Genomic DNA, 22,340 nt, shown 5'->3' with positions numbered 1-22,340 from the left:
TAAAGCTATTTAAGTTCTAAATTAAATTTGCAAAAATTACACAACTGAGGATAAGATTGAGGAGAGATCCTGGGATAACGAAGTAAAGAAGTATGTCTTTATTTATATTACCAGGTAATCCTGCTATAGAATTTTATTTACAATATATTGACATTCTCGAATATACTGTGAGCTCAGTCGTATACAATGTCCAAAAGGTTCCCACTTTCCGTCAGAAAGAGATTTGCACATTATATAAACTTTAAACATCTTTAACTTTAACTTACACTATGTCATATATCTCAAATTTGTTATCACTGCGATACAGCATAAAATTACGCACAAGTATAGATTATCCGACGTATGAAAAGAAGACAATATTGTAACGCTATATGAATATGTAAATTTGTGCAGTCGGTTCCGTCGTTTCCATCGATTCGACGACCATGTACCGCCGGTCGATGGAAATGGAGCTTTTGTCAATGTTTGCCTATCTAATAGAGGAAATTGCCGGTTTTGGTGATACAGTTCATTTTTACAAAGTTGGAAAAATATTTTCAATTTCATACATTCCCCCGATATATCAGACGCGAATTTCTCCGTGTTCGAACATCTTCATTACACGCAGTACGCAATTAATGCACTACATTCACACGTCAGAAAGTCTATTAGTTAGTCGGAATAACGATAAATTGTCAAGTGGAAAACGGAGACATAAGTTTACGAGATAAAAATCCTCTCTTCGCCGTTATGAGATAAGACGTAGAATTTGCGAAATTTGATTTTAAACGAGCGCTCGCCTCGCGCTCTCGTTCGATGAGCAAAAATTTACGCTAAGAACTATCGGAGACGTTGCTCGATGAGGAAAGTCCTCTTCGTTAAGTAAGATCGATCGTTTCTATTGGTCACTTTAATCAGAATCAGGACTAATTTTACTTCTTCTTGGCCTCTTCTTCTACCGTCTCGTTTTGCTTGCGGAAGCAATCGCCTACCGGAAAGAAGTCCCAACACCTTTGTTGATACATATTCCAGACGTACGTTTCTTGACCAGTGTATTCGGTGTCTGGTTTGTTAATCAAGTGCATAAGGAAGAACCTGTCGATCGAAAATCACGTATGAATTGATAATATAATAAAGTATGTTCTTTTATTAAAAATATTTCAGATATTTTCAGATTATTCAGATAATCAAAAGCGTAAAATATTTGTCGATATTTACATGTAATTTGCTAGATTATGCTCCTGTTGCACGTGAGTGTCGAACCCGTGCGGCACCGCGTCAAAATATTCTTTTCCTAAGCCGCATATAAAGCAATTGCTCTCCATATTTGTCTTCACGCTTTCAAGTTGATCTCGAAGTTCGCCAAACGCGTCAATGATCAGACCTGAGGATCAATTGCGACGTAATATCGTATTCTGTTTCTGCTACAAATCGTAGAGTCAATCGAGTATACTCACCTTGAATGATAGCCAACAGAATGACAATTACGAAGAAGAAGAATGTGATGTCGAACATTATACGATAAACCTCATAATCGTCGCCGTCGGGTTCACCGATCTCGTCGCCTATCCCGCCGCCGGCTCTTACGCCTTTGTACAAGTGAAAAACGAAGCACTGCCAAAAGAAATAAAAATATACGTCAACATAATGAAATCTATAGTTATGAAATGCGCTATGACCAGCTATGATCAAGATAACTAAAGATTCTTCACGTATGACTGAGTTTCTAAATTCATTGCCAGCGCAGAACATCTATAGTATACGTTACGTGTACTATAGACTTCCAGTGCCGGAAATCTATAGTACACGTAACGTATACTATATATTTTCAGCGCCGGCAATGAATTTAGGAACTCAGCCTATTTCTGTGTAGCATACCGTTAGCATATGGTGACATTTTTTATCCGACTCGTCGCCGTCGTCTTCCTCCTGTATGTAGAACTTTCTGAAGAAATTAAAAGCTATCACGGTATAGATATATACTATGATTGTCAGTAGCATCACTGTCAAGACCAGCTGCTTGCCGTTATGTGTCACCGATTGCAAAATTGTTCGTAAAGTTTTGACCGCGACCGCGACGTCCAGCAGGTGAGCGGCGAAGAAGAAATTGTTGTAGTTGCCGAGAATCGAAAATGTGAAGTACCACAAGCTATATAAAAATGCCTGGAAAATAAAACGGCGCGATTATACATAGATATTTAATTTATATAATTTACATAGAAATGAATTAGTCTCGCCGAAAATTTGAAAATTTATTATTTATTGAAAGAACTTACGTTATCGGTAATGGTGACTCCGGCCTTCCATACCTGATATCTCCAATCGATGTGTAGAATGCTACAAAAAATTATTTTTTGCATTACAAAATCTCAGTTGTGATAGAAAAAAGTTGAGATACTTTCCCGATATCTACTTACAAATGTATTAAGCCAGATCCTTCCTCCTCCTGCTGGCTGAAAGAAGTCTTTTCCATTCCGAGTAAATTGCTGATGTAATCGAAATCGTACGTCTCGCTGTATTTTTGCCGAACCTTTTTCTTGACGAATTTGTCCCAGTAATTTACGGGAAATGTCTTAGCCGATATCACCATTTTATCCCAGTGCGCTTTAATGTCATCCTCTTCCGGCATTTCGGCTATGTACAATCCATCGAATTCTACTCGTCGTGCAATTTCCTTCTCTCGTTTGAAGATGGCCAATGGTACCTGAAACAAACACAAATATTTACATGATTTAAAAATCATGATAATTATATATCCGTCAAATTTATCAAAATATTTCGTATAGAAAAACATTACCGAAAAAATGTTCGATTTTAATAACTGAGATTAAATAATTGTACAGTTATTGTTATCATTCGCGTTTCAAGTACCTTCAAGTGATAATACGCGACCAGCATAGCGAGTGAAACGATGGAATGAAGAGCAGCCAGTAGCCTCATAACGTGAGCCATGTAATAATAATCCTCAGACACTTCCACGAATTCCTGAGCCTCCTCATCTTCCTCTTCCGAACCATTTTCACCGCTACCGCTGCCTAGTTCCATGCCACTACCTGCCAAACCCGATGTCCCTTCGCCTGATATTTCCGTTAACAAATCCGCCATTCGTCCACTACCTTCGTCGTCCGAATCGTCAGCCAAAGAGGAAACCTGGATTTAACGTTAACATGCGTAAGAAAAAACGACACATATACGAAACGTGAATTTATAGAATCTTGGATTTTTATACTTTTTATGTTTGTTATGTATGCTGTGTGTTCATATGAAAAATTATTGTAAAGTTCTCATGTACCTTATAAAATAGCAGCATAATGTTGATACAAAAGGCGAGAACTAGCGCGACGACTTTCAGATTATAAAAATTCCTGGCCAAGAAGGATACCACACGATGACTGTATTCTGACAGATCAATGCTCGATCCTGAGGAAGGTTCGGCGATGGTTTCTTGCTTTGCTTCGGCTTCAACTGCTGCCATAGCTGCTTGTTGAGCCGCCGCAGCTTCTGCTGCAGCAGCAGCTTGCGCTCTGGCTTGTTCTCCGCTAAACAAATGTAATTTAATTAACGAAAAAGAAAATAATTTTAGCTAGTTTAATCCTATTATTTAAATTCAATTAGCAACATGCTATGAAAATCAAAATATTCAGTATTTTATTTTTACTAAAAAAAAAAGATAAAATTATACTCTATTTTGGTATCGTTATAAAAAAGACTCTGTGCCTTTTTCAATGCAATCTGTTTGAAGAAGTTAATTTTCAAGCTGAGATATAAAGATATATAGTGACATCTGCTTTAAGGATGGTAATCGTCTCAGGTCGAAATCAATCTTATTTTTGTCATTAATCCACGATATCTCTCGATCTACTTATCCAAGATAAATGACTCTGCGCTCATTAGAAGCGTTAAAGTTTTAGCTTTCGAACGAGATCAAACGCATCTCGCTGCGATTCTTCTGTGCAAAGATATTGACGATTATATCGATTATGCGTAATCTGAATATCTGCCTAAGGACGATGCGAGCCTCGCTCACCCACTTCCTCGTCGCGAAACACGATTACTGACAAACGATTACTATTGATCAGCTGCTGATCAGCTAGCTTGTAGTAGCATAGTAACGCAATACCGTAAGCGTCACACGTACAATATGCACACATACACGCGTCGCGTTTATTCATAATTGGTGCACACCCGCCAGATTTTTGAAACACTGTAGCTCCATTTATAAAGTTTACTGTACTCTACTAACCCGAGCAGATCAGCTAAAGTGACAGGCGGCTCGCCCTCTCCTTCAGCTCTCGCTCCCTCTTCGCCAGCACCTTCGTCGGGTGTACTCTCGCCCGTCTCTTCGATACTAGATTGCGGCGTAGAGGTGGTCGATTCGTGTGGTGCCAACTTTATTTGCCCTCCTTCCTCTTTCGTTATATCCATTCCGAAGGCTTGCACCTATATATACGAATTTTTAAAATAATATTTCTCTCAGTGCCATGCTAACATAATTTATTGAGAAAATTTTACTTGTAAATTCGACTCATCCGGCGTCGGTGGCAAAGCGGGTAAATGTCTCGACGGTTTCTCTTCCTCCTCCTTGACTACAACGGGTTGCTCCACTTGTGGTCCTCTCATTAACGTTAACAAAAGCTTCATGAAGTATTTGATCACGCAGCCGACACCAAAACCGGAATAATAGAAGGCGTAGAAAATCATCTTGAAGAAACCGATGAAGAGCTCAGGTATCGTCATCTGTTGCATCTCGGCGATCTTGTTCTTGATATTGGTCGGCGAGAACATGTAGAAGAAGAAGTAAACGCCGTCCTTGATGGCTTGTATACCTCGCCTGATTGGGTCTTTATTTCTCTCTTCATCGTCCTCGGTCATATACGTATACGAGGATTCCCTCGCTTTGCCGATTCCGCTGCTTTCCTCGACGGTCATCAACGCGCTCGCGTGTTGCATTTCAAAAATAGCGTCCTCGCAAAAGTTGATGAAGGTTTCGAGTTTCTCTTTCTCACCAGCCTCGACCACCGTGTTGTAGAAGTAGGTCCTTTTCGACTCCTTGATCTGCGGCTTCTCCCATTGTTCGATATTCGACTCTTTGATCTCAAAGTAAACGCGCTCGATCTTCTTATTGCCACCAAGGATCTCGATTCTGCCTAAGAACGGCTCGAAGTAATTTAGAACTGAGCCAGCCGTTTCGAGGAACTTGGCTAATCTCGGTTCGTTAGGCATGTGCTCGGACAGATTGGTGAGCAACACGGCCAGATTGAAACCAATTTCCTTCGCCGGCTCGTGAAAGCGATCCATGAAAGCGATGTAATTGATCTTGCCGTCGTGATTCGTCTCGCAGCAGGCCAGGAGGAATTCGATTTCCTCGCTGAAAACATTTGGAGAATTAAATTCTGATATTTTAAATTTTAGTTTTTAGATTCAAAGTATTTAATTCGGAGAATAGTTAACGGCAGTGTAAGCGTACTTGGTGTAATTTTTCTGTTGCTCCATCTTCTCCTTGAAATCTTTAGGATACACCCAACCATCACTGTTAAGATCGACTTCCAGGAAACTCGGCGATGCCACAAGATCCTTCAGTTTTAAGAACATATCAAAGTACTTCAAAATCAGTTCCACGTTACTAGCCGATTCGACTAAAGTGTCCACCATCTGCTTTCCAATCGTTCCGTTCACGACGTTACCTTTAAATCGCATGAATATTAATTATAATCTTCTTCGTTTTCTTGAATAAAATAGAAATTAGACACGTACCTTCGAGCATAGAAAGCATCATGGTAATCATGTCCTTTTGCAAGTTAAGCAATTCTTTCAGAAGATCCACCTGACTTGAGTGCTTCGATAGTTTGTCTTGCATATGCGAGAATAAGAAAAGAAAACCTCCTACTGCGTCCCACAATCTAGAATGCGCTAAAGCTTGTTGATTCTGTGCGCATGGGCCTTGAATGACCTCGGTAAGGGTGTTGAAAACTTGGCTGGCAACGCCAATAGCCTTGAAGAAGTTCGCTTTACCGGCGGGGTCGATGAGTTCCTTACTCGAGTAATGCCAATAGAAATCCATGATTGACTCTTGCAATCGCAATAGGTAATCAACGGTGCAAATGACCACGTTCACCGTCGTCGTATTACCAGCCTGTGTCCTCAGGTAATTTTGCCAATCTATTGAGCATAGGATAAACGTTATTCAATCGAGTCAAACTCATCTTTCAATAGCGATAACATAATACTTACCGAGATTGTGACCCTCGCAGGTGAGTTGGATAAAGCGGAATAGAACGCAGGTGAATTCAGCGTCGTGCATATTCTTCTCGCCAGCTGCACCCTCGGAACCGACACCGAGACCCTCAGCTTTCGTGTTTCTCTCGAAAGCGTCCAGATCCAGTACGCTGCAAGAGTTCATTAGACCCGCGATGGATGTGAAGAAACCGACGTCTTTCTTCTCCTTCAGATGGTTCAGCATCCCTCGCTGAATTTCGATATTGCCGCCACGCAGGATCGAAATTCCGAGCTCTAAAGTCTTCATCACCATCTCGCTGGGAATGCCCTTGCACGCCGATATGTGCAGGAGGACCATTTCGGCGACGCCGCGATTTGCTAGACGAGCTTGATGGAATAAGAGCTTCTGCTTCTCCATTTCTTGTTCCTATATTGCAGAACGTAATATAAAAATATTATGTTAAAATAAGATCACGTGCACGGAAATAAAGATATATATATATGCATACCTAATATGTTTTAAACCAAGCATACAGTAATTTATATAATATTACAACTTATCTAATTAAAAATTTTATATAATCATTGTCATTTCCGAGATTTAAAATACGATTTATTGATTATTATAAAATACGATTATTTAAAAACATTTTCATAATGCAATATCTTACCATTAGTTTATGCATTGGCCTCTTGAGAATTACGTTAAAAGAAAAAAAAAATGCACAGATTAATTATATATTGTTAGTAATGGATCGGCGGGAAGAAAACAATTTCGATAGCCTACGATGCTTTGCTTGCTCATGAATGATATTATACACGTCGCTTTGATTTCGATGAATAACACAATGTAGTACAATTCAACGAATTCGGGGTGTCACAACATGGAAAACATATATTATACATATATGGTTGACATCTTGGACTGCGAGCATACATTAAGCGGATGGATTCTCGCACTAGCTACTGATTCTTACCGTAAATTTATGTCTCCGCTTTTAGTAAGTTAGAAAAAGATAGGGAATTCGTTAATGCGGTAGACAGATTTTGTGGGAATTTAGTGGATTCGATTTTCTCGCTCGAATTATCATCTATATAGGTACAGACAAGAGCTTATCAATCGGATCTTACATGGATCGAAGCTTGTCCTTCTTCCTCGCCTCCGCCGCCTTCTTCTTCACCTTCCTCCTCTTCCTCTCCACAAGATTTGGAAATAATTTGGGCGTAACTCATGTAAAGCGGATCTTCTTGAAGAGCGCCTGATCGTTCAGTCATAGCACCACGACAGAAAGTCGTTACCAATTGTGTCAACGGATCGGGCTTGCTTTCATCCTCAGCTTTATCCATTTTCTTCAATTCAGCATCCTCGAATGATTGCTGAAAGAAAGAAGTATATTATTTCAATATTATTTTAATTTTACGTGAAATTACATTTCAAATAGATGAAGTAATATAGGCTGTAATTACCGTAAGATCCTCGATCATCACTTCTTGACCAACATTTTCATCTTGTAGCCACAGCTCGTAATACGTTCGCGCAAAAATGTTTATCGCTCGATGCCTAAAAGGATAAATTTATATAACTATGTTAATATTACTTCGAAGAAGATTGTATTGAATATAGTAGAGATTAATTTGCGTTAATCGTACCTCCTCAATTTATACAGAGGCTCACTACGCAAACATGCAATCGCCGCTCTTTTTCTAGCAGCGCACAACACACGTTTCCATCCATCTCGCGATGGCGGTGGCTTTGTCGCCTGTTAGCGTGTACGTAAACAGCAAGCGCACTCATTAAATCATTAACAATAATTTTCATTAGTCATTGCAGATAATATTTTATAGTATTAAACACTCAAAATTAATCGATTCTTATCGCCTAATTATTTCTCTCTTTGACTAACCCCGTGTTCCTTTTTTACTGGCAGTGCTGAAAATATATAGTTTGCGTCACGTAACTATAGATTTTCAGTACTGGCAGTGAATAAAGGAACACAGCCTAACAGACAGTAAAATAGCTAATAAATTCCACGCAAATCAATAACACAAAACACATCGGCGACACTCAATGTAACTTAAAATAAGAATGATTCTAGTGATATTAAAAGAATTAATAATGTGTGAGATCACAATTGAAAGATTAACGATCCAATGAAGCGAAAACGTAACTAAATAGCAAGAAGGATACCTGGGCAAAGAATGTAAAGAGAGTTGGCGGAAACAAGCGATTACCGCTCGTTTACGCTGGATCGACACCACTGATCGATACTGACTCTTGCTCTGCTGTTGTGGATGATCTATCTACTCGAGAACAAAAGTACGGAGATGAATATGATGAACATTTCGACGCGACTTAAAGAAACAGAAAAATGATGATGACATGATGAAATGATTTCCAGACGACAATGGAATTCCAATGATCCCGAAAACATTAATATCAATAGCAAATTAAAAAGAAGGTCACAGAGTTCCGAACATTTTTTTTCTTCAATAATTTAAATATCCACAAAATTTTGAAAATTACAGCTGTATTAACAACGTTATACGGTTTTATGACTAACCATGTGTAAACCGTATAAAACTTTAGCCATATCGGTGATCCTAGCGATAACATCTTCCAGCTGTTGAGCCTTTACAGGCTCCATCGCGTCCTTCTTCTGACCTAATTGAGAATACAGGTAATGCTGCCAGGACATTTCGTCGGCGGGATCGATCTTGTCCGGCAACGTCAGCTGAGTCTTGGCAAATTCCGAGATATCAGATTCCGGCATCTTTTTCAGGAATCTGTCTTTGCAATGCTGCACCAATTCCTGTTCGCGACCAGCGAAGAGATTCAAGCCGACGGGTAGCAATCGCTTCAGGCAAGCGACCATCAAGGATGCTTGCACTTCTTTATCCTTGTCTCTCTTCTTGTCGCGATGTTTTTTCTTTTTCTGTATACCGAAAAGATACTTAAGCGCTCGATCTTTTGACTCTTGAGACAAATTATGCATATTAATTGACAAGATTAAATAAAAATAAATGAATAGCTTGTACGAACCTTGCCTCCACCGGAAGGCGCGGTGCCATCAGACACTGCAGTAGGTCTTCTCGTTGCGGTGGGCATGATGAGCACCATGTTATCGATCTCATTCGCGGATATAAAATTCTGCTCTTCACGCAAGAAGTACTGCGACTTGGACCAGATATTAAATATAGCCGCCACGTGATTGTACAGATCCTCGGCTTCGGGAATATTGTTCCTCAGCCAATGATTCCTTTGAAGATCGACGTACTTTATTAACAGGGGATAGAATGAGTAGATATCGCGCACGAGTAGCTGCCAATCTTCCTGGATCTGCGCCTCGACCTGCGAGGTATCCTCGGACGAAGACTTAATGAAGCCCCGAAGAGATTCCTCTTTGTGGAACATGGTGTCCGTTCGTTTTCTGACGCGTTCGGCGAGGGGCAAAAACGGATCCTTCAACAATTCCTCGGACGAGTTGATAATGATTTGCTGTGTGTAGGCGGCGATGCGCGTCATCCACGGTGCATTCTCGTTGCCGATGTTCTTCTTAATTAATTTCAGCACGTTCTTCAGCAACAGATTCATGTGATCGCTGGTTACCATGCTGACGTAGGTGCCCTCGGTCGGATTCACGTTGTCAGGCCCTTGTGACCACCAGAAAGGCAAATAAGAGCAGAGCAGAGGTAGAATTACGTCAACGACGTGAGGAGCGTCGTTGTAAGTCTTCTCGGATTCGACGAACTGATCGACCTCACTGAGAATGGTCTCCAAAGTTGGCATACTTGATTCCATCTTTGTCATGATGTCCTGAGCTTCCAGAGAATGATCCGCGATTCGATTTAGGAGGGAAAACTGATTGTGCTTGTTTAAATGAGGCTCTAAGAAGGCTACCGGGAAGCAGCTCGAAAAGGCACCCAGGCAGGAGCCTAGATTAGGTTTATTTCGCTCGATCTCAGTCTTCAGGTATTTTCTGTCGTGTGTCAAACTGGCGTCTACCCCGAGAGTGTACAGAGACGCCAACATTTTGTACGAGGCTACTTGAATTTCGTCAACTGTGTAAAACAAAAACGAAAATTTTATTAAATCAACGCACAGATGAATCTAATTAAAATAATTAAATATCAATTCCGATTAAATTAAAATAATTAGTTATTTTTATCTTGTCACAATTTTAATACTCTAAATACTTACGTAACAAGTCGCTGCCATATTCGCACGCGGCAAGATGGTCGAACATCGCAGTGAGCACCGGTAGAACTACACTATTAATGTACGATAATGACGTGGAGGTTTTCAAATGAGTGCCTCTGAGATGACTGTATTTCCCTTCCTGAAGGTTCAGGATCGTGTGACCTAGATCATCGGCGGTGTTGTTAAAGAAAGTCAACATGGACGTTCGGATGAACTCAGGACAGTTCTTCACGAGACTCTTGGCGTCTATGCCTTTCACTAGCACTTGCAGGCAACGAACTGTTATCCTCACATCCGCGCCAAAGGCGGCGAGTCTCGATCTCAGCAAACTCGCTAACTTGCAGAAGAGAGCGGCCACCATCTCCTTCTCCTTCAACGATGCTGCACCGACATTGTTCGTAGCGGTAGCCACGGCGATGAAATAGTTTCTATGCGTGCTAAAGTACTTCTCCATTAGCGGGAGAACTACTTTGCTGAAGAACTTGATGTCTCTTGTCGAGGTCTTGAAACTGTTTCTTCGGCTGAACGTGTCGGAGGGTTTCAAAAGCTTCATGTTGATCGTTGCCTTGTCCAGGTAAGCTATCAGCTTCTCTAATAATGAGTAAGCGAATCTTAATTCTACCGCAGCAACTGCGCCAGCCACTTCGGTCTCCGTACCGCCGCGATTTGGTTTGTGAAACTTGTAACCTTGATACTGCAAGTACTTGAGAAATTCTTGCGATCGTTCACGATCCTTTCGTTTCTCCTTATCGGTCAACAGATCGTAGGGTACCAGTTGAGGATGAATGCCACCTCCTATAGCCATTAAATATGTTACGAAAAAATTATTCAATATATATAAATTAAGTATTAATGCGGAGAGAGAAGAACAAGAGACGAAACATTGAGATTATTAGATAACAATTTATACTAACCGCAAGTAATAAGTTCTTCCTTCTTCTTCTTTGCCCAGATATCATGAGCATTATCTGCCAAACGTTCGGCCATGTTCTGCATTTCTCTGCTTAGCGTCAGATTAGTCATGTCCACCGGATGAGGATTGTAATTAAACGGATTTGCCGAGTCGGTCTAACATGTTTAAAAATATGTAAATTAATGTCTGTTTTTAACGAATATGTATCGTGAATTTCGCGAATAATTTCTTACTTGACTCTTGGAAGACCTTCTCATGGAACTGCGATTGGTCGACGGCACATCGACCTCCGCGTGTTCCACACTCCAGCCAATCGCCAAGAGAGCTTTCAAGCTCTCTCTGACGGGTTCCTTGTATCGCTCTCGTTCGTAATCACTCAGCATGTTATACGGCTTCAATCTGGGATGGGTTTTATTCATATCCGACCATTGCTCGCCGTAAGTCCAACCGTTCTCTAATTTACGGCTACCCCAGGCGTCGTGATAATGCTCGGAGAATTTTTGTACAATTTGATTAAGATCGTTATTGAGCACCACGCTAAAACAAAATTGTAACGAAATATTAAAATCAAAGTCATAGAGAGATTTTTCGTATCTTACAATTACTATTATACTTTTGTTCTTTATAACTGACATAATTATTGAAATTTCTTATAATAAGATCTAATAATTAACCTGGAGGTGTTGATTGGCTGCGGATTGTAAGGACCGTCGGGTGATTGAGTCGAGGCTGACTTGCTGCCGTACCACTCGTCGTCGTAATTTTTCGAGAGAGAATAATCTGGCGGCAGGGCGCAACCGATGGCCGTCAGGCAAGGCAGCGCTTTTCCGAATAATTCCGGATCGTAATCCATCTTAGACAGGGAGTCGAATATATTGCTGAAGAGAACCATCGTGAGACGTTTCTCTTCGTCGCTTGACGCGCCGTAAGTGCCTTGACCGCTGGAGCCGGTGGAACCGTAATATTTCGCGCAACGATCGTAATGCAACGTTAACAACTAATAACACAAAACATCAATTATGCGGTAATAAAATTGAAAATAGGTTTTGCTTATTAACAAACTACGATTATTAATTTTATTTAATATCTATATTAAATAAAAAGATAAGTTAAAAATAACAATCGACGCACTCTGAGAGCCACAGTAGTATACTCCGACAATTTGGACACATCGACGGTCAGCTTTCGTAACAACTTCAGCAACATGCTCGGCTGCATTTGACTGTAAAGAGAAATTCGAGTTAATCCCTAGAATCAAATTCGCGAATGTATGAGGACCGTATCGAGTAACGTGGAAAGTGATTGTTTTTAATCTCAGTCATATAAAATATTTAAATGATAATATTAAAACTTATATGAGACGTTCAACGAATAAACATTTTTTCTTAAAGAATGGCAAAAGGTTTCGGTTAATCGACTTAATATTCGGCAAATTCTTCGCTTACCTAGTCAATGCGACGAGGAAATCCGAGACAGCTTCGCGTTGACCCTTCGTCAGCATCCGGTTCTTGCTCAATCTATAGACCGTGTGCAACGTGGCGTCGAGTAAGCTCGCGTAATTGTCCGCCTCGTTGTAAAATTTGGAATGCTTGATCAGCAATGGCAGAATGCTGTTTCCTATATAACGATTCATGGCGAGCGCCATGTCGGATTCGTAGCCGTCGTTCTACGAGAAATTAAATCAGACAACAGTATGAATTCTCAACTGTCCTAATTCGTGGTTTTTTTTTTAATTGTCGCCTTTGTTAAATTAATAAAACAACAGATTTGCGAATAATAAAATTTAAATAATATTACGCGAAGTATATAGAGCATAACGTGATCCGTACTCTGTCGAGCATGGTGGCGGCGCGAAGATCTGGCAGAAAGGCTTCCTCCAATATTTTGTAGAACAATTCTTGCGTTTCGATGCCGTAAACGCGCTCGAGAAACAGCACAACGCTTTGTTTGTGCCCTGGTATCAAACCAGACGGGGTGTCGCTTTTCGGTCGTTCCTCGCCGGCGGCAGGATTGAGCAGCGTAAACCGCAAGGACAGCACACCCTGTAGATCGTCCAAGGGTACTAATGATCTCAAGATTGCCCGGGCTCGGAGAGACTCGTTCTTTCCTGAAATAATTGTGCGACTTCAGGCAAACGAGCGTTGTTTCTGACACAAATTCTATCAAAACAAAATTTTATTTCGTATATTACCGACAGATTTTGTAGATGCCTCTGTTGCTCATTAAGAAAAAAATAAACGATTGTTATTAGATAATTCGTTGTCGTTCGAATATAGTCAAGTTTTCGAGTGATTTTATGTCGCGGGAAATATACAGACAATGCAATGATGGTGCGAGGTATGAAATGATTCAAGAATTTAATTATTTTTTTTTAGAATCTTATATTTTTTATATTTCTATAAAAAATTCTATAGTGTTTTTTTACATTTTATATTGATTTTTATATCAATTTTCTTAAGTAACTGGTATGAGAATTATATACGAGAGTGATCAGTTTTAAACACTATAAGTGCAACAATTTTATTGTGAGTTTTGTATTAATGATGATGAATATTAAATTCTTCCATTTTCTTACCTTGCTCTATGACTGACGAATCTGGAGCACAGCGGCCTAACAGGTCAACGAGGGTGCAATAGAAGTTTAATATCGCCGCACCCGTGTCAATGTAATCTTCGTCGTCGTCCGATTCCGGGAGTGGATGCTCGAATTGCATCACCATAGCCGTGCCCTCGGCCTCGTCGTGCACCTGTGCGAGGTACTAAGTTGACACCGTATTAATGGAAGGTCGGGTACATGCTTGCGGAGAATTCACTTTAAGATTGTCGCATAGTCATATTTTATGCCATATTTAATCATATTTAGCGAACTTGATTTGTTTTCGAAACTTTTATCGCGTGGAATACGAGAAATTAAGTTCAGATTAATTTTAAGGAGATGTTGATAACATATCAAGGTACAAGAAATATGAATCAAATCACACGAATTCTAAGAATTAAAAAAAAAAGGGAAGACTGAGTAAAAATTATTAAAATAATGAAATTTAAAGGGATTATTTAATAAGAATATGCAGATATCGGTTTGCTAATTTTTGGGAGACATAGGATTGATAATTCACACGTAATCTGTTTTTAAACAACAATAAAATAAATGGTTTCTTACTTACAAAATAGTTCGCTTATAGTCATCTTTAGCTTTAACTAAATAAAAGAGTGAGATGTCTTACTTTTCGTCTATCGGCAATGCGTTCAGACATCTTGTTAGCTTCTATAATGGCTCTCAATAAACCTTCACCCTCGCCTCGAAGGGCTGGGCCCAAGCATTCTGGTCTTCTGATTAGCAGACGGATTACCAAGTTGGCATTTTCCTCCACGCTTTCGCCTGCGATTAAGATTGCAATGTTTAAATGTTTCTTTCACAATAGAAAGTTAAATAATAAATCAAATTAAAAAAAGATGGTAAAATTTACCGTTGACCCAGACACAGAATCTCAAGAAATCGAGATACCGTTCACCCTCGACTGGATCCCAGCCTAAATCAGGATAGCCCTTCTCGACTAATTCCGAATTGGACTGCAGGCCGCATCGCGACAGATAGACAGCGATTTTCTCCAGATAATGTTCCCTCAGGGCCAGAGCTAACTCGGTGTTCTCCATCAGTGAGGAATACGCTACGTCCAATGGCGTCGATCCTCGCAGCGACGGTCTTGCCAGCAGAATATTGCTGTTCTCCAGCAGGAAGTCAAAGTGGTCGAACATGGCCTTCTGATTCTGTCTGGATGTGCGACAGAAGTAGCACAAGAATCTACAGCAACCCACGACCATCTCGTGAGAGGTGTCCTTCTCCTTCGATGCTGGCTCACCCTCCGCCGCTTGGGCCTGGGTTTGAGCGTCGGACTGTGCCTGGGAACGTCTTCCCAGGGTGTTAATCATGATGGCCATCACGTTCTCGTGGATCCTCAATATTCTAATGAGGTCGGGATGTTGAAAGAAAGTGTGATTGTTCACCAGCTTCCACAGTCGTTCTCGCACCAGCGCTTCCTCTTCCTGGGACATCTGTACTGGTAGCAAGGCACGGATCTGGCTCAAACCGACCCACATCAGCGCAACATCGTCCTTCGTCTTGTTGTTAACGACATAAGTTTTCTCCAAGGCTCTGATCAACTCGCCGACAGTGTCGTATTGCCTGACCAATAGGCTGAACATCTCTCGCACGAGTTTCGGCGTCTCGATTTGCGATTCCTCGGCCCAGCACACGATGGTTGATATTAGCACCTTGCGAAATACCTCTAAACAGAGTCAAATTTAATTGTTTATAAATATATTACATATTAATATCTATTTATTGTAATTGAAGATATAAGATTTAATAACGTGATTAACGAGAGATTTACCTTCCGGAGTTTTTTTCTCGGGTTCAGGTTCAATTTTAGATTCCTCTTCTAGTTCCTTGACAGCATTAATAAAATTGAGGAGGCGTTTCATGGTGCCAGGTTTTTGAACTTCCTCAATTGGTTCGTTTGCGGCATTGGCTGCTTCTTGAAGAGCGGTTAGGGACACGTAGGACATTAACTCGCCGTGGAACTCGTTCATCTTGACGATGAGTTCCTCACCGCAGGGACAATTGTCCGGATCTTCCTCGGCGTCCAAATTCTTAAAGCTTAAAATGGCATTCATTTGCTCGCGCGGGGGACACCTGAATTCTCTGGTCTTCTTGGCAGCGACGGCCGACGGCAAATCCGACTGCTTGATTTCGATGTAGCGTCGCAATTGATCTGCCTGCAATTCTCCAACAAAGTCGGAAGCAAAGGCGATGATGGATTCGACGCGATGGCGCAACTGGATGTCGTTTAAATGATGAAGCAGATAGCACATTTGTAATTTCGCTCCCTCGGCCATTTTCATGTGCAGCAAGCCTTTCTTGTGCTCGTCTTTTCCTTCTACAATATTTTGATGACGTTGCATTAAATTATGTTTCTCACTTATCAATATATTTAACGCTACTTTTCTAATCGACTTGCCTTTATCGAAAGTCGGGTCCCAGGTTTCGGGATGTACCATAATGAGCAGCTTGATTATATCCTCATTTCTCAGCATGCCGACTAAGAGCAATCTATCTACCAGCTTTAGAAGAGGTCTGCAATTTTCAAAATCGCACCAAGATGTATTTGATTGATGGTTGAAACATTGTAAGCGAGAAGCAAGAAATTAGAAATTCCTGTTTAAGGAAAAAATGTGAAATAAGCTTGTTTCGTTTTTCGCTTAAATATTTGAAAATAGATACGACGATTATCTTTGCTCCGGTAACATTGACGAAGAACATTAGTTGCAGCAGCGGCAGCGGCAACAGGACTTATTATCTTACATACAGAAAGAGATTCTCATTGCTGCCTCCAATTGGATCTCGGTTGTGCACCTGATTCACTTCGACGGCCTCGTTGAGCGCCATCATCACGTAATCCCGCACGACATCGAGTGGAAAGTGCGGGCTATATAGGTTCTTTATGTTCTCAATCGCTTGGTCACTGGAAGGGACATTCCTTGATGGCAACCGATTAGTAAAGGATCTCACATCTACTTGGAGAAAAGTTTCACTTACCTGATCTCTGTCATTTTCATTTGCGGCCGGATAGATTCGGTCTCCAAATACCTGAGGCTATGTCTCATCTCGTAGTCCTCATATAAATCTTTCAATTCTTGACCTACGCAATAAATAGATAATTACTACACCGAAATGCATATACAAAAATGTATCTTGACACGGGCAATAAAAACGTTTTTATTAAACTTTTAATTAATGACATTGAAAAGAATACGGCTGTCATAAATTCTTGAAAATATAAAAATTAAATACAAGGCAAGCAAAAAATATATTTAAATGATTGTGATAAATTTCGTGCGATTTTCTACTTTTAAAAATCAATTTCTTACCAAGCGGTATTATAAATTCGTTTTTGCACACTTCCATCGTCGTCGCATGTGACTCGAGATGTAGGGCGATAAGTAAGTCGTAAAATCCTTGTCGCAGGGGCCCGGACATATACTCGGCTCGTATCGCGTATAACAATTGTTTCTGGTCAACATGTTGACACAGAGCGTGCGCCGCACGATAATTCGATTGATAACACAGAGCTGCGTACAATGTCAGCGTATGCGCGTGGAAACTGTGCAAGAGAAGCAGATTATTTTATCAATATAAGAGAGAGAAGTTTAGGTAAAAAAGAGGAAAAGATTTTTCAAGTTTTTTTGCTGTAAATTTCTCGGCGTTGTCTTACCTGAGCAGCTTGTCCATCTCGATAAGCTCCAGAATGTCAATGCATCTGTCTTCTTCGGGTATATGAAGAGCCAGCATCGAGATAGCGTCCTCGCATAGCATCGACCAGCCTCTGATGTCGGACAGTTTCAGGGCGTGTACATGAAGAGACTGATTCGGCACTCTGGCCCATTGGTGCGGCTTCAGACATTGCACCTTCAATCTTGGCGGAAACTGCGGTATCACGTGTCGTTCGGAATTCTGCAGCACGGCGGCCGATAGTGGAAGAGTCGTCGAGGTCCTGCCAAGTTCGATTTGCAGGATCTCCTTGCTGGTGGCCTCGACGAAGATCGCCGGGAACAGTTTCGTGTCTGGCTCCATCTTGAATTTGTGACTCGTCTCTTTCCCTTCGCAGGTGAAGGACACCCAGCCTGTGGCGGTATCGACGAAGCATCCGACGAACATACCCTGAGATGCACCCTTGCCCGATGCATCTTGAGTGACTTCGTTATACAGTTCATCCGCTCGGACCATATAGCAGCTTTGTCTGTCGACTCTGTAACGTTGTAATATTGTTTTTTCAAGCGAGCATTTTTTATAATTATGCATTTAGTAAAGATTGTATAATAAGTAAAATACTGAAACGCACTGCTCCATGAGACGATCGTATTCGTCTATGATTGCAACAGAAGATTTTCTCACGCGGGATAGATTGAAGTCCTTCGTGTGCAAGTGATATTGCGAGGTAACCCAGCCAATGTAAACGTGGGTCGGATCTTGACCGGGAAATATCCTAACGCCGTAGAAGTATTCGTTCATTAGCTTCATGCACTCAGCGTCGAAGATTTCATTGCCGATCGCTTCGACACCACTTCCGGTTAAAACGGACATCGTTTTGGGAACGTTCCGCTCCGGGATTTGCGGCGGGACGACTTTCAAGTCCGTCTACACAAAAAAAAATTGTATATATAAATTATTATTAAGTTTTTAGATCAATTTTCTCAAAAATTACAAAATATTTAGCAAATTCTGAAATTTTTCTCATGAAGTTTTTATAGAAAATATCTTCAAATATTTTTATTTAGATATGCTTGCTCGTTAATATGTTGCAATATGTACTCACAGTTGAGACACGAATTTGTGGAGTTTTGGCACTTTTGCTTCCGAGTGTTCTCGTACTTTTATCCGAGATATCCGCGCGAACTTGCGGCTCGGGTGTTTTCGACTTTGCGTCCGGTGATTTCGCTTTGCGCGAGAAGAACCTGCGTACACGATAAAAATCAATTAAGTTAACTTATTAAAAATAAAAATAAAATCTCAATAATAAAAAGTAAAATAAATCCAACAATCGTCCAATTCATTACTGATATATTGATTAGGTCATTGAACTAAAAATAATGCTGAAATTATATTTCATAGTAACGCTGGGAAATATTTAAAAAACTTACGGTACATCTTCCATCTCTTTGCTAAGCTTGCTAACAACGTCAAAGTACCGAAGTCAATTTGTCTTTTGCAACATTTATAAGAGACGATAATCATTAATGATTCATGCTTACCGGAAAGGCGAACGGCCGCGTTTTTTCTTGTCGTCCTTTATGTCACCGTTCATCTCGCCATATCCATTCATTTCGGCGTCGCTGATCGCGTTGTCTAAACGTGATCCATAAAGTGAACCTTTCCTGGGCGGTCTGGCAGGTTTACCTCTTTGCATAGGAAGCGGCGATTCCTTCATCATCTCGTCCGCCTCTACCGCGTCTTCCGAATAATTTCTTTGCAGCCCTAACATTATTAGATATTGTAATATTTTGGCAAATTGAATGCTTTTATATCTAAAACTTTTCTTAAAATTACATCTGGTGGCAAATTGATCTATTTCTTCGTAATTCACATATATATCTTGAATGTAAATTGTAAGATATATTTTTAAAGTAATACTTTTTACATTATTACCTTTAATATCGCTCATACTGAAGCCGGACTGCATGATCTGCTCCATGCGAGCCGACGGTGCTGCCTGTTGTGCTTGCTCAACTTGCTCGGCTAAAAGTCTGTTCTGTCGCATTTTAATCTCCTGCCACCTCCGCAATTTTTCACCCTCCGTTACGAAGCTAGATTGGCAAATCACGGGCAACGATAATCTTAGAAATTCCCAATTAGCCTTCTCCATGGTCTCGAACGTGTTGTGGGAAATTTTTAGACACGGTGGCGTGTCGGAACCAGCTGGTATCCTAGCCACGTCGATTCGCGTATCGGCCATGTCGTCGGTGTTCTCGAAAATAGGCTGATCCTTTGTGTACCAATACGTGACCAAACGGTTCATATTTCTGAGAAAATTAATAAGCGACATTGACTTTTCTGTTACTTGCCTTATTCCACTTTAATAGAGAAATCGAAATTACTTACACGCAGAATGGTTCGTAGCCTTCCTGCAGGCCGCAGGTAGTGAAAAATTTCAGGGTGTTCACATCCTGGCCGAACGTTAATCTTGCCTTTTGACCAACACCAAGGGTGAACGCGGGCACGAAAGAGTCGCCCTGCACGTCAGCGAAAGAAGTCTCACCGCCGAGTGCGTCCATCAGCAATTCTCCGTTTAAGGAGAAACCTACGTAATTCGCAGATTTGTATCGCGGTGTACTTGCATTCGAGTATCGCGAAAAGTCGAAACGAACAACATAATCTGGAAGGTTGTAAATAAATGAGTAACAAATGATATCTTTTACTCGGTAACTTGAACTGTCAAACATTCGTTTCGACTTATTTAAAAAAAAAATCCAATTACTTATTAGGCAAAAAATAATTACTACAATTATTCGAATGTTCGAGTATTATACGACATGTTTATGACATGTAAAACACAAACTTATGGTTTCTCTGTATAAAAAAACAATCGTGCTAGGAATTTTAATAAGATTCTTTTTTAATAAGATTCTCTGGTAAAAAATACTTAAAACATTTTGCATATATAATTAAGCAAAGCAGGTGTTCAAACAAGCCATATGAATAAAAGCTTTTGCTTTAGTGTTTAGTCTATTGCTTTAAAAAAAAAGAATGAATGGAAAATATTACAATATTCATCCATGTTCGAAGATAAAGCATTCGTTTTATTTTTATTCATACGACCTATTAACACAATTCAGACAGAATACGCATGCAAGCGGCGTTATTTGAAGGCGGTGTAATGAAAATAACAAATATATGTATTGTATTATCACACACGGACAATGCATTAGAATAGTAAATCGTACGATAAAAAAAAACAACAAAATATAGATATATATAACCGAGATAAAAAAGAATAAAGATTATAACAATTTAAACGGGAAATGCGCATGTATCTGAGAGATCTCCCTTAATATTTTTTTCTTTGATAGCTCAATCTAGACGCTCACGTGCAGTATTTCGCATTAGTTTGAAATTAATAGTTTAGAAAGTATATTTAGAAAGATGAAGATGCCCCGTTACATTTCCAAAAAATTTTATTGTACTTTGTGTTCGTAAAATACTGTATATTCGGGGATTGTTGTTTCAGAATGTAATATGATATAATTATCTGGGGTAACCCTAGTGTTAGTGATTAGTAGTTATGATTTATGGAAGCACTGTTGTCGCTGACAGTATAAACACTGAGTAGAGTACTGGATACCGGAAAAGACATTGGGCAGACATGTGATTTTCATCGCTCGTGAACATGGTATTATTAATGATGATAGAAACCAGGACTGTTTCTGGTTTTATAGTTAACTCCATACAGAAAGATATGTTAAAATGACAAGATGAAATATCTTTTGTGTCAGAAATGCATGATTGCTCCTCTTGTTCAAGTCACAACGGAGTTTTCTTATCGAGAAAGCTTAAATGGAATGATTCTTCGTCGAAGTGCGTGACGCGAAAATTTGGCCTGACAAACGTCTATTCAGATTCTAAAGTTATATGGTCGCGTTCGGTATTAAACATTATTTTAATTTTGTACAATGATTATAATTAGTTATTCAATTTTTACACCGTTATGTTTTTTTTTTCTATAATATTCTATATAACTCGTATAATGTCTATTCAGTTAATATTATACTAAAGACAACTATCTAACGAATAAGTATGCAAAAGGACAATTTGTTTCAAAAATCGCAATGTCTGTATCCAGTAATCTATCACCAGAGATCAAATCAGATCAAATTGTATGTGTATAGCTTGAGATAATGGCAGCTGAAGCGTTCGCTTAAAAATTCCGTCTTACTAATCGTTCGATCAATTAGATCCAGGAACACGCCGACAACGTCTCCGACCTGCCATTGTTTGCCGAACGTTTCGGCCGTGCCCGAGTATACTTTTTCCTCCTTTAAAAACAAAATGTTCACCAGTTCAAGGTTACTTTCGCTCGGAATAAGATTGGGACAGACCGGTAAATCGAGACGCTCTATTTTTGCCGCGCGGACTAAGATACATCTTGTACACATTTGTCTTCCATCGCTATTAATACGCATATCGATGTTGTGCGACATTAAAAGTTTCGACATGGTGCACAGTTAAGTAAGATGCCTCGAGGAAATTACACGGGTTTTCCCCTCCCTCGATATCGATCAAGATAAAGCCACACTTCGCCGAATGAAATTTCACCAGCGATTTTTTTTTATCTGTCTTGGGACAAAGATGCAAGATATAAAACCAAGGTCAACATGAAAAGAAACATATAGAGCGAGACAAAGACAATAGTAGTAACGAGAAAACTCAGGAAAAGAGAAAATGATATGTATACACGTATAGTGGGGGCCTCTAAAGATCGG

General features: G+C 40.1%; 1 protein-coding gene across 14 annotated transcripts in view; it reads right to left on the bottom strand.

Annotated features, from left to right (window-relative positions):
- Nucleotides 1-83: 83 nt before the first annotated feature.
- The window catches only part of Ryr (Ryanodine receptor), a 40,746-nt gene continuing 18,489 nt past the window's right edge, over nt 84-22,340 (bottom strand). Inside the window, exons 18-61 of one of the 14 annotated variants that reach the window (XM_071786780.1) lie at nt 21,794-21,893; nt 19,963-20,161; nt 19,510-19,883; nt 19,116-19,338; nt 19,005-19,034; nt 18,680-18,818; nt 18,206-18,501; nt 17,579-18,112; nt 17,235-17,467; nt 16,903-17,005; nt 16,673-16,843; nt 16,325-16,440; nt 15,698-16,243; nt 14,774-15,592; nt 14,531-14,685; nt 13,882-14,065; nt 13,498-13,518; nt 13,136-13,413; nt 12,752-12,972; nt 12,438-12,528; nt 11,981-12,303; nt 11,540-11,843; nt 11,308-11,461; nt 10,394-11,188; nt 9,236-10,254; nt 8,757-9,128; nt 8,384-8,496; nt 7,663-7,756; nt 7,327-7,572; nt 7,173-7,190; nt 6,867-6,887; nt 6,211-6,622; nt 5,734-6,138; nt 5,447-5,663; nt 4,492-5,347; nt 4,223-4,419; nt 3,272-3,518; nt 2,851-3,129; nt 2,397-2,683; nt 2,256-2,316; nt 1,858-2,142; nt 1,437-1,593; nt 1,198-1,363; nt 84-1,074 (exon numbers count right to left, since the gene is read on the bottom strand). In XM_071786780.1, coding sequence (XP_071642881.1) covers nt 912-1,074; nt 1,198-1,363; nt 1,437-1,593; nt 1,858-2,142; nt 2,256-2,316; nt 2,397-2,683; nt 2,851-3,129; nt 3,272-3,518; nt 4,223-4,419; nt 4,492-5,347; nt 5,447-5,663; nt 5,734-6,138; nt 6,211-6,622; nt 6,867-6,887; nt 7,173-7,190; nt 7,327-7,572; nt 7,663-7,756; nt 8,384-8,496; nt 8,757-9,128; nt 9,236-10,254; nt 10,394-11,188; nt 11,308-11,461; nt 11,540-11,843; nt 11,981-12,303; nt 12,438-12,528; nt 12,752-12,972; nt 13,136-13,413; nt 13,498-13,518; nt 13,882-14,065; nt 14,531-14,685; nt 14,774-15,592; nt 15,698-16,243; nt 16,325-16,440; nt 16,673-16,843; nt 16,903-17,005; nt 17,235-17,467; nt 17,579-18,112; nt 18,206-18,501; nt 18,680-18,818; nt 19,005-19,034; nt 19,116-19,338; nt 19,510-19,883; nt 19,963-20,161; nt 21,794-21,893 — 12,024 coding nt within the window. In that variant the 3' untranslated portion in view covers nt 84-911. Of the gene's footprint in view, nt 1,075-1,197; nt 1,364-1,436; nt 1,594-1,857; nt 2,143-2,255; nt 2,317-2,396; nt 2,684-2,850; nt 3,130-3,271; nt 3,519-4,222; nt 4,420-4,491; nt 5,348-5,446; nt 5,664-5,733; nt 6,139-6,210; nt 6,623-6,866; nt 6,888-7,172; nt 7,191-7,326; nt 7,573-7,662; nt 7,757-7,845; nt 7,956-8,383; nt 8,497-8,756; nt 9,129-9,235; nt 10,255-10,393; nt 11,189-11,307; nt 11,462-11,539; nt 11,844-11,980; nt 12,304-12,437; nt 12,529-12,751; nt 12,973-13,135; nt 13,414-13,497; nt 13,519-13,881; nt 14,066-14,530; nt 14,686-14,773; nt 15,593-15,697; nt 16,244-16,324; nt 16,441-16,672; nt 16,844-16,902; nt 17,006-17,234; nt 17,468-17,578; nt 18,113-18,205; nt 18,502-18,679; nt 18,819-19,004; nt 19,035-19,115; nt 19,339-19,509; nt 19,884-19,962; nt 20,162-21,793; nt 21,894-22,340 lie in introns of all 14 variants that reach the window. The other 13 variants (XM_071786782.1, XM_071786783.1, XM_071786784.1 and 10 more) reach the window with 13 other exon arrangements.

The sequence above is a fragment of the Temnothorax longispinosus genome, chromosome 8, assembly GCF_030848805.1.
Source record: "Temnothorax longispinosus isolate EJ_2023e chromosome 8, Tlon_JGU_v1, whole genome shotgun sequence".
Classification (NCBI taxonomy): domain Eukaryota; kingdom Metazoa; phylum Arthropoda; class Insecta; order Hymenoptera; family Formicidae; genus Temnothorax; species Temnothorax longispinosus.
Note: the sequence above shows the minus strand (reverse complement) of the source record. Positions and strands in the feature narration are given on the sequence as shown.